We start from the raw sequence: 12,431 nt of genomic DNA, 5'->3' as shown, positions 1-12,431 counted from the left end.
CTAGGCCACTGAATGTACATTGTGACTATAGAAGTATACATGTAATAATTATATACTCCAAGAAGTAGAAATATGAGTACATGTAGATTCAGACTTGAGCGATAGTCAAGAAGTTCACATATTTAAGAAAGCATGGAGGTAAGTTTTAACAGTGACTCGAAACTATACCATACTTTTGAAATTTATTTATTTTAGTGGTCTTCATATACAATTTATTTTGTTGTTGTTGTTGTTGTTGTTGTTATTGTTGTTGTTGTTTTGCCTGCTTTGTGAATTGTAAAAAAGGACAAATATGGTTAGTTCAAACTTGTTAAACATTACCATTGAACTTCTCAGTTAGCATGTAAAACTAGTTTAGTCTCAACTATCAGCTACTTTCTTGAAACTTTTATCGGCAGGGAACAGAGTGCTAGAGAGACTATTATTTTTCAAGGCCATTATTTGTTTGAGGTGCTCAAAGATGTGTATTTCTCCAATGACAGGAGATTGACGGGCTGATCCTTTCAACGGTTAATGTTATTTCTATGAGAGATGGAGAGAAAGTGTTTTCCCTTCGTTATAAATATATTGTTGAAGTTGGATTAAAAAAGTTTCCCATTTTAGACATTTGTGGAGCGGGTACATTTGCTTTATGTCAATGAAAAAGAAAACAAAACACTCTGAGACACCAACCTGTGAGATAAAGGCCAGATTTTCTGTCTTCCAGAATGACTCGGCCGGCTGCTTTCTGAGCCAGGGCACCACGAAATGATAGGCCAGGTGCTCCAAGATTAAAAACAACACCGCAATCAGGATAGCAGAACTGAGAATGATGAACAGCCCTCCTGGCAAACAGAGGTGAACAAAAAAAATCACAGAGTTAGACAACTTTTACATGTAAACAAACAGACAAGAGAATTAGACACAAAAATACTGTTTAAAAAAAAAAAAGCTTTTATTAAGTGTAGTTGTATCAATTAGTTTGGACCAGTCATGTAATTAAATATGTAATAGATCTAGACTAACAAAAATAAATCTGTGCGATTAGAAATATTTGTACCAGTTGTTTTTGTTTAGCACAATTTCATGCTTTTAGCTTTCTCAATAATTCTCTCCCTTGTCTCGACCAGTTGGAAAGGGGTAGGGGGAAGAAATCATGGGGTATCTGGGTGATCGCTTTTACATGTATTTATAAAAAAAAACTGAGCGACTTGAATTTGAACTCGAGGTCTAAGGCCTCAGCATCCTCAAGAAAATAAATGTAACCACTGTGCTAGGCTTTAAAGTTATTTACAAACTTTTCTTTCAACAAACAATACAGGGGACTAATTCAACTAATACCACCTTATCAGCCAATTAAAATGTCCTTCCTTTATTCGTGATACAATAAACAAAAATTAATTACCAATATTTAATTATCAAATTTATTTTTGTATTTAATCTTGTATTAGCAAGTAAAATAATTATATCTTACAGCCTAATCCGAGATTGAGTGTTGGAGGAATTAAATGGTACAAACTTTTGACCACACAGACCACAGTTGACATAAGCTTTATGCAGATTCCTGGCTGCATGTTTAAAAACATGTTTTTGAAACAGAAATAAATCACCAGGTTAAAGGCATAGAGTGAGGACTGGAAGATGGTCTGCACATCGACGCAAGTCAAGTTAGTGATGTACAAACTGATGCCCGAGAGACTTGTTTGTCCCATGAAACTGAGTGAGCACGTGTTTACTTGTCTGCTTGACTCACCTGTGTGCTCCAGCCCGTAAGGGTTTGCAGTGCCAGAGAGAAAGTGCTCACATTGAGGTCTTGACAGGTACTTCTTTCCTAGCTCATGGAACTTCTCACTTTGAGTGTATTTCATGATCTCATTGGACATTGGAATCTAAGGATAGAGAATTATTAGGCATACAATAGTCAGTACATGTAAGGTATTCAGATCTAAGTGGAAGTACATGTAAGGTATTCAGATCTTAGGGAGGTACATGTACGGTATTCAGATCTTAGTGGAGGTACATGTACGGTATTCAGATTTTAGTGGAGTTACATGTACGGTATTCAGATCGTAGTGGAGGTGCATGTAAGGTATTCAGATCTAAGTGGAGGTACATGTAGGGTATTCAGATCTAAGTGGAGGTACATGTAGGGTATTCAGATCTAAGTGGAGGTACATGTACGGTATTCAGATCGTAGTGGAGGTGCATGTAAGGTATTCAGATCTAAGTGGAGGTGCATGTAAGGTATTCAGATCTAAGTGGAGGTACATGTAAGGTATTCAGATCTAAGTGGAGGTACATGTAAGGTATTCAGATCTAAGTGGAGGTACATGTAAGGTATTCAGATCTAAGTGGAGGTACATGTAAGGTATTCAGATCTAAGTGGAGGTACATGTAGGGTATTCAGATCTAAGTGGAGGTACATGTAGGGTATTCAGATCTAAGTGGAGGTACATGTAGGGTATTCAGATCTAAGTGGAGGTACATGTAGGGTATTCAGATCTAAGTGGAGGTACATGTAAGGTATTCAGATCTAAGTGGAGGTGCATGTAGGGTATTCAGATCTAAGTGGAGGTACATGTAGGGTATTCAGATCTAAGTGGAGGTACATGTAAGGTATTCAGATCTAAGTGGAGGTACATGTAAGGTATTCAGATCTAAGTGGAGGTGCATGTAGGGTATTCAGATCTAAGTGGAGGTGCATGTAGGGTATTCAGATCTAAGTGGAGGTACATGTAGGGTATTCAGATCTAAGTGGAGGTACATGTAAGGTATTCAGATCTAAGTGGAGGTGCATGTAGGGTATTCAGATCTAAGTGGAGGTACATGTAGGGTATTCAGATCTAAGTGGAGGTGCATGTAAGGTATTCAGATCTAAGTGGAGGTACATGTAAGGTATTCAGATCTAAGTGGAGGTACATGTAAGGTATTCAGATCTAAGTGGAGGTACATGTAAGGTATTCAGATCTAAGTGGAGGTACATGTAAGGTATTCAGATCTAAGTGGAGGTACATGTAAGGTATTCAGATCTAAGTGGAGGTACATGTAAGGTATTCAGATCTAAGTGGAGGTACATGTAAGGTATTCAGATCTAAGTGGAGGTACATGTAAGGTATTCAGATCTAAGTGGAGGTACATGTAGGGTATTCAGATCTAAGTGGTAAATTGAATAACTGGAAACATAAAATCGTGTTTAAGGATTAAACCAACAAATTGGATGGCTAAGGTTTAGTTACAATTTTTTAAATCTTAAACTAGAGTATAAATAATGAAAGTCGATGGACTTCCTATTGAAACAAAGATTATTATTGTATTTATCAATCTCTAAAACTTTGGTTTTAGTATTGAAATAGTGTTGTTGTTTTTTACACATATAAACAGGAACCTTCAGTGGTACATTGCTTAGTTTCCTTACAGAATTAACCATTTATAAAGCTCAAGGGAAAAAAGTGGAGAAATGTTCTATAATTACAAAATGCTTCAGTTTATTTCCCACAGTATATGTTCTATAATTACATAATGCTTCAGTTTATTGCCCACAGTTGATGTTCTATAATTACATAATGCTTCAGTTTATTGCCCACAGTTGATGTTCTATAATTACATAATGCTTCAGTTTATTGCCCACAGTTGATGTTCTATAATTACATAATGCTTCAGTTTATAGCCCACAGTTGATGTTCTATAATTACAAAATGCTTCAGTTTATTGCCCACAGTAGATGTTCTAAAAGTCTTAGATAATTTTTGTTAGGAAATACGTAGATAAAAAATGGAATGAAATATTTGTAAGAAAATCTTGCTCTTTGTATTTATTTTACAAATTATTTATGTTTATAATGAAATAATAATGGATTTTTATTTTTTATCTAAGTAAAACGTAATTTTTTTTTCATTTTTTTCAACAACAACGTACATTCCATCCCCCCTTGTGGAACATAGGTCAGACAAAAGTACATCTACATAATCTCATGTCCTAGGCCTTTCAACAATCAACTGAACAATAAGTCAGGCTAAAATATTTCGTTTCGTTGTATAGTGGAATTATTTCACACGGCCCATTTAATGCAACTATTGCTATCTCTACGGACAAATCTGCTGACAGATCAACCACTTCTACCAACACTGCTTCTACCACTTTTACCAATACTGCTAACATCACTACTACCAACACTGCTTCTACCACTTCTACCAATACTGCTAATACTTTACAGTGTTCTGCAGTTTTCAACACGCCAACAAAAAAAAGGGAAACAATTCACATAGTGCCAGAGAGACAGTTCTATGCCTGAATTACATGCATGCCATGTGAAGGGAACAGCCCATGTGATTAATGATGACCGCTATCCAGAAAGGTCTCCCCCCTCCCAAGTCGAAAGGTCAGCAGGAATTCGGGATTATAACACAGCATTGTCACTGCGTCTCATGTCTATTAGTGTGTACTGAAGCATTGCGAACTATTTCCATGTACTAAGTAGATTCTGTCCATCAGTAAGTAGTTCCAACATCACTCAGATGCTGTTTGATTTCATTTAAATTATTTGAAATAATCAAAATGTCCGAATATCTGAATGACTAGTCGTCTGTCCCTTGACTAGTCGTCTGTCCCTTGACTAGTCGTCTGTCCCTTGACTAGTCGTCTGTCCCTTGACTAGTCGTCTGTCCCTTGACTAGTCGTCTGTCCCTTGACTAGTCGTCTGTCCCTTGACTTTCGTCGTAGGAGTGCTGTGACATTTCGCGTAATCAAATTCCTCAATTTTTGCCAGGTCAGCAGCTGATTTGACAGTGAGCCATGTCTTACAATATCCATTCTATAGAATCTGTGGTGAACTTGAGACATAACACCAGATAACGATTAGTTATATCATTTCATGATGAAGACAAAATGAATATTACAAAATATGTATTATGCAATGCAGGACTAAATGTGTGTATCTTTTAGTATACTTCATAAAAATAGTCATTCAAATGTCTGTCGTAGTGATTAATTTAGACTAACTACGAAAGAAGCACAAAATAACAATATTTCACAACACATATTCTAGCCATCAGCTATTCCGCCATGTCTAGACAAGTGTAGTTAATACCAATAACCAGCCTTTCTAATTATCACCGTTCTAACGAGCTACCTTAAGGCTACACAAATATTTGAAGAGTAGTCACATTTCGCTACATCTTGCTTTAATATCATATAATGATTTAGAAGTGCTGGTAGATAATGAAATAGATGTTTGACGCCCACCACCCCAACACACACTAAGCCAATACTTTACTACAGCCTACAGTTGATGTAGTCCTTGATCCTAGTCTAATGTGTCCATGGTCTAAACTCTCTAGAGTAACAGAATGTATCATTACCTTCAGCCAAGAATGTCGTGACAATCCAAAGGCGTATCCATCAGCGCCGAATCCTTTCCCGGCAAATCTAATCCGGCAGTCTTTGTCGTTTTTAACGAGCCCGTATTGCAACAAGGGCGAATCATCTAGGTAGACGTCAATAGTTCGGTCCCTGTAACAACAGAACAACGTTCTATTAGGAAACAGTGAAGAATAAGGTTTAGACCTAGCAGACTAACGTTAAGGTCCTTGTATTATGCTCTTAGATTAGGAACAGCACCGCAAGCCAGTGGTGCTGGCGGTCGTTGACTTGAAGCACCAAACTGCTGGTAGACAGCTAAACCAATGTAGACGTAATATATCTTAACTAATAAAACTTGAAAAAACTTGAATAATTTTCTTTTACGAACAAACTAAATATTTACATCTTATCATATCTTATATAATACAGATGTTACTTCAAAAAAGAAGATGATTACGTCCTACGCGTCATGCATTTACTCATGCATATTAACCAATGACCTAAACTCCGCCAAGTCACTGGTTTTCGTGGCTAGCTCAGGCAACCCATTCCATGCTCTAATAGCGCTAGAGAAGAAGAAGTAGTTGTACAAATTTGTCCTAGCATATGGAACGAGGAATGTACCTTTATCTTTGTGTCTTTCAGAGTATTTTATTAAATTTTGTTTTTGTATTTGAAGATTATGGTTCAGTTACATGTACATCTATATATGGACGTAACAAGGATTTTGTTTCGTATCAAGCAACTTGTGAAGCTCCGACAATAGAAGAGAGAACAACCAAACACATCAGTATTGGCCCGAGAAAACAAAAGGATGTTCTTGCACTTCCAAAATAAACTCAACAGAGCTTGTTTTTTTTTAATTTCATGTTATAGCTTACTCAGTATATTGTGGTCCAATCTCTGCTGTGGACCTGAAAAAGGAAGAGATTTGACCTTTCAAGTTAGAGAACATTCAAGATGTCCCTGAATTAATGAGACGATGAAGTTAATAGTACACATGACCCCGAAATGTTACGAGGTCTCTGAGTATAGAGGATTACATTTAGTTAAGCCATGTCTAGCCAGCTAGGAATAGCCATGTAACGTCATCAAATCATCCCTGTGGACAAGATACAAGATGTATAACTCTAAGCACTACACAACATTTTCTCAAGGCGATCTTCACACTACTTCGCCTGATCTATTTTTTTTTTCATCTATTACTGTATACAAAGACTGGCTGTCTGTCTATACAACTAATGCTAACTGTACAGATGGGTTGTCTGTCTATACAACTAATGCTAACTGTACAGATGGGCTGTCAGACTATACAACTAATGCTAACTGTACAGATGGGCTGTCTGTCTATACAACTAATGCTAACTGTACAGATGGGCTGTCTGTCTATACAACTAATGCTAACTGTACAGATGGGCTGTCAGTCTATACAACTAATGCTAACTGTACAGATGGGCTGTCTGTCTATACAGCCAATGCGAACTGTACAGATGGGCTGTCAGTCTATACAACTAATGCTAACTGTACAGATGGGCTGTCAGACTATACAGCCAATGCGAACTCTACAGATCAAGGAAGAAGAGAGGAAATAAAAAGATGAAATCCAAAACATTTTTTGTTTCCAAATGACTTAATAAAAACGTTGCTAGCTCAGGGACAGGGAACTCCTCCTGAGCAAAAGGTCGATATGGAGTGTTTTGGGGAGAGGGAGAGAGCGAGGTGAGAGAAGTAATGATCCAGATCGTAGAGAGACCTGCTCCCCCAGATCCTGACAGCAATGACGAGTGATAGATAGATAGTTCCAGGCAGATATTGAACTAGATACTTTATATATCTTCAACATTGCTAGAATTTAATTATTTTCCCTAATAGAATTAAAAAAAAAAAAAGTTGCTTGTAAGATCGTAAAATAAAAGAAAAAAAATGTTGATAAAGATGATAAATAGCAGCCAATCAAATCAGCGCCTGATATGTATGGCGTTAAGCGGAATAATTCAATCATAAAGTAACGTCAACATTCTCCATTCCCTCCCTTGCACCCCCCCCCCACCTTTTTTTCTCTTCCTGTTTCTCTTTCTGGCGTACTCCTCACTTTCCCCTAATCTCCCCCCCCCCCCACTTTATTTTCTATTTCAATAAGCAGATTAAAAAAAAAACTGCGGTGAAAAAAAGGCTGAAGATTGAGACATTTGACAGTCAGTGTCGAGCTAAGCACACATTTCGTCAGGACTCCAACAATGGCGCAGGGTTTGGTTTTAACAGATGTATTGCATCTAAAAGTCACACCAATGTTTGTCTTCATTTGTGTTTGTGAGTAGAGTCTATAGGTATCTTAGCTAGTATAGGTGTCAATGTACCTGGATATTTGCAGGTCTACTCTAGTACACGTTTTCTCAAAGTAAATAACTTTCTCTAATAGTTGTGTTGGTTGCATGTTGATTTTTTTTTTTTAAATCTCTCATTCATCGTGGATAAAGTTTGAAGACATCGCGATGTTTAGACATTAACAGGGGAGGGTGGTGTACCAAAGATATTGTGGATATGAAATAAGATATAACATTGTCTATCTCCCCCCCCCCCTTTTAGCCCTCCCCCAAACTTCCATTATCGTCTGCTATCTCCAAAACAAATCTCACTATTCTTCGGTTATCTTCTGCTACGACACTGAAAATATTCCAACCATTGTGAAAACATAAAGATTTACTTTTTTTTTTTAAACTAAAATTTTTGTTTGATGTACTTAACCATGTAGATCTAATAGACGCCCCCACGTGAATTCAAAACTTCCATCAGGGTAAACCGGCTTGTTTGCCGCCAAAAGCCACAGACATTTACGTCACAGCTTTTTTTTTGTGTGTCAATCAGAAACACCGGAAGTTCCTGTCCGAACCGGTATATAAGGAAAGATAAACCTTATCCGAGCATTTGAAGTGGGAAAAAAACATATCAGGTTAGCGGGCTGGGTTGTTTAGAGGGAAAAAACTTGGTTTATTAGACCTAGATCTATAAGATTCGATAATGAAGATTTTTTTTTTACAAGCGGCTGTTGTCAGAAACAGGCTGTTCGCTAGTTAAAAACAGAAATTGTGTAATGGAATAAATACGTAAACCTCAATTGTGATAGATAATATATATTAATTCACATACACTGTTGTGGTGTTTGAGTAATACATGTTACAATTCAATGTAGATTACTTGATCTAATATAAACTATTAATCACTCACAGTCTGGATTGCGGTTCATTCACCCAACATATATTCAACTTCAGAAATAACTTGATAACGATTCTTCAACATGAAATTATAATTTAATCCATTAAATGAAGGGGCACAGTCCATATGTCAACAGTCCTAATAAGTTCACGTCTTGTTACGCCATAAGTCGTTACTTAACCGTCATCTTCTCATAATTCCTACTTCCGTCCAAATAAAGTTCTATTTAAAGTCACGTCGCTCAAAAGGAAATCCCCGATAAAACTAAACCTATAACAACACACACACACACACACACATGTAATGTGTCAATGTGTAACAGAAGTGGATATCTAGACATACTCTAGGAAGGCGCGGTGGCTGAGTGGTAAAGCACTTGGCTTCCGAACCGGGAATCCACCCAGCTCTAATGGGTCGTTGTGCTGGACACATGACACCCTCGTTACTGTTGGTCACAGAGCTAGAACATCATCTGCCCTATATATCGCAAAGGTCTAAAAGGTGAACTTTACTATGACTTGATTTCCATAAAAATCTTTTTAATTTTAAATCTTGAAAAATCTTTGAAGCATTTTTCTTTAAAATATCCTAAATCTAATAGTCTTAATTTTAAATTCATTTTTCACTCTCCGTATTTCACATCAAGGCTAGTGTAGGCTCTCTAATGTCTAGGGTGCCAGAACAGACATGACACAGTTCGGAAACATTCATTAGCACAAGGAATCAAGGCACAAGACATCGCCATGGGAATAGTGTCATCATTTAGATGTACTGAGATTTCAAGTGCAGCCACTGGATCAGATCCTGTACCAAGAGGTCATTTAATGTTTGTGCTAGATAAACATTTACAAAGATAAACATTTGTTAAGGAAACATTTTTTTGTTAGTAATCAATTTTTGTCTAGCAATTTGTTGTACAGCTCAATTCTTTTATCATTTCTTTTTTTACGCTTTGTTTTGTTTTCATTCCCTTTCCAACGCCTTGTTTTGGTAATGACTTTCTAACGCCTTGATATGTTTCTATGACTTTCTAACGCCTTGATAAGTTTCTATGACTTTTAACCTTTTGATATGTTTCTATGACTTTTAACGCATTTATGTTTGTATGACTTTTAACCTTTTGATATGTTTGTATGACATTTAACGCGTTGATATGTTTGTATGACTTTTAACGCCTTGATATGTTTGTATGACTTTTAACGCGTTGATATGTTTGTAATGGGTTTTATTGTATGTTTTAATGCAATCTGATGATAGTAAATGTGATCGCTACGAGATTACCTGTCGTCCGGTAAAGGGAGGACATGTCCTTTTGTGTGGGGCATTGGACTAATGTGTGAAAATGTCCGGCTTTATATGAGACATTATGATCTGGTGCAGTGTTTCCCAAACCTTTTTCTTAAACGAAACACTCTGCACATTCTGAGTATCTGGTGGAACGCTTCGAAGTTTCTTTTTTCGAGATTCATTGAAGGTGGTCTACGAGTTAATTATTCAATAGTTCGTGTAGCACCTATTGAGGCGTCGCGGAACACTAGGATTTGGCGGAACACAGTTTGGTCAACACTGATCTAGTTGTTTAACAGCTTTTGATTTAAAGACATGTTTTATTAAATACAGTGAAGGGCTAAGCCTTTCTTTTAATGTGACTGATATATTTCTTTTACACAGTTACACAGTAGTTTCCCCTTCCCTGTCCTCCTGTGCAGGTATTTGGTAACACTTTAGTGCTCACAAGTTGATTGATTCCTTTTTTAAATTAAAATATGTTGATGTTTGAGTTTCTTTTTGTTGTAGTTCTTTACATGTTACTTGTAACATATCATTTATTACAAGTTGTAACATATTTCAAACATTAGCTATTTCAGTGACCTTGATGACCTTCCTAAGTTAATGATCATGCATTGATTAGAGCAATAATTCATTAAATTATGTATGGTAATGGTGCATAGCGCTATAGAGATTTACCTTAGTAACAAACCATTGCAAGATTGACTCACCTGAGTTTATTTATAGCCATGACAGTGGAGGTGACGTAATTAATCTTGGCCCTTTTGCTTAAGGATGGGTTAATTTTAGACAGGTAATTCTCCACAGCGCTGGACTTCATGACGGCCACACGTTTGGTCAGAAGCTGAGAGTGAACAGATTGGGAAGGATGTTAGAAATGTGTTTGGTGTCTGTTTGTTTGTTTGCATGTCTTTTTTTTTTGATGCATTCTACGATAGCTCCATTGAACAAAATATACATTTTCCTTTTTTTTTCTGAAAATGATTTTTTGTTTTAATGTATGGAATTCACGTGTTTCTTCTCTGTGTTTATTGAAATCTGCATGTCAGTGGGAAGACGAAAGTCTCTAAACATCTATAAGCCACAACTCTGGAAAATGTCTCAATCAATGTTTTTACAAACAAAAAAAAAACAATACGTAAGTTTAGAGATGTGACGGGGGGGGGGGGGACGAAACGATAAACATATTAGATTTTTCGCATCAATGTTTGTGTTTGTGTATGTGTGTGTGTGCGTGTTTGTGTACACAGTAAAATCTGAATAAAACAGGTATTACATTTTTTGAAAGAAAAGGAAAAAGTGAATAAATACTAGGAGGAAAGAGAGAAATATTAAAAGAAAGTTTGGGTCAGAGAGACAGAAAGTTGAGAGAATGAGTTTGTCACAGATAAAAAGAGTGAGATTGAGAAAATGTGTCTGTCTGAGAGACACCAGGAGGCAAAGAGAGAGATAGGCGGAGAGAGAGAGAGGCAGAGAGAGATAGAAAGAGTGAGTACTGAGATAATTTGTACATTTGACTGACAGAGAGAGATTGAGAGAATGTGTGAGTTAGAGAGACTGAATTCGATAAAGATATATGTTGTGAAGAGGTTAACAAACTTCTCAATAAAGTTACAGACAAAGCAAAATATTTTTTTTGTATCTTATTTGATTTACCTATCTATCAATTTTGATGAGCAATCATGTCGAAATAGTTTTGTTATCAATTTTTTAAAATAATTTTGGAAAATGTATGATCCAACCAGAGCAGATTGGGTTAGAAAAGCTACATAGCTTCAAATTTACTTAAACCGTGTTAGCAAGTAGGGTCATCAGTAGGGTCATTCTAATTTTCTACTGTTGCGCAGAACGGGAGAGTTGTAGCCGAATAGTAAAGCACTTTACTTCCGAACTGAATGTTTCTGAGTTCGAATCTCGGTGAAAACTGTGATTTTAAAGACGTCCCTGACTGCAGCCAACTCTATTTTTTTCTAGACATACACTGGGGAAGTAGAGGCCGTTGCCATGGAAACGTGACGCCCTGGTTAAACGTCGGTCACAGAAACTGAACAGCTTCCCATTATCTGAGCCCAAGATCGCATGGTCTGCCCTCTGTGTAGAACATATTTGTTAAAGAAAACTTAGGTGGCCCTTCAGTTAGATGTTTGTAAGTTTCTAACAGTGAATATGCTGCGTGTCGAACTTCCGTGATAAAAATATAAAACATACATTTTAAAAAAAGAATGTCAGAGCATCACTAGAAGTTTTCAACCAGGTTGACCTAATTTCCTTACCTCTGGGTCGAACACGTTCTTGACAGAAGACACCGCTGACTGACCAGCAAGATAGGCTGCTAGATTGGCCGTGTAACTGGTCATGATGAAGATGGCCAAGCCGGCCCATACATTCTGGATCACTTTACCTGGCCAACTTTTTGGTGCCTTTGAAAAAAGAAATTTAACTATAAATATGTATTTAGTGACTTGCGTCCATTAGAGGCTTAGTTTCCAAAGATACCATTTCAAACAATTTCAAACAACGCTAACAAAACGGAATAACTAAAACGTGTCATGTACATCTGTTTCTATAGACACACACACACAGAGACACTA

General features: G+C 36.9%; 1 protein-coding gene across 1 annotated transcript in view; it reads right to left on the bottom strand.

The window, feature by feature from the left end:
* LOC106067211 (glutamate receptor ionotropic, NMDA 2B-like) overlaps nt 1–12,431 on the bottom strand; it is a 174,671-nt gene that overhangs the window by 21,284 nt on the left and 140,956 nt on the right. Inside the window, exons 11-15 of the mRNA XM_056030454.1 lie at nt 12,114–12,260; nt 10,551–10,684; nt 5,337–5,487; nt 1,733–1,868; nt 673–824 (exon numbers count right to left, since the gene is read on the bottom strand). Coding sequence (XP_055886429.1) covers nt 673–824; nt 1,733–1,868; nt 5,337–5,487; nt 10,551–10,684; nt 12,114–12,260 — 720 coding nt within the window. The remainder of the gene's footprint in view (nt 1–672; nt 825–1,732; nt 1,869–5,336; nt 5,488–10,550; nt 10,685–12,113; nt 12,261–12,431) is intronic.

Source organism: Biomphalaria glabrata, chromosome 5, assembly GCF_947242115.1.
Source record: "Biomphalaria glabrata chromosome 5, xgBioGlab47.1, whole genome shotgun sequence".
Classification (NCBI taxonomy): Eukaryota; Metazoa; Mollusca; class Gastropoda; family Planorbidae; genus Biomphalaria; species Biomphalaria glabrata.
The sequence above is the reverse complement of the archived record's forward strand: the minus strand, read 5'-3'. Positions and strand labels throughout refer to the sequence as shown.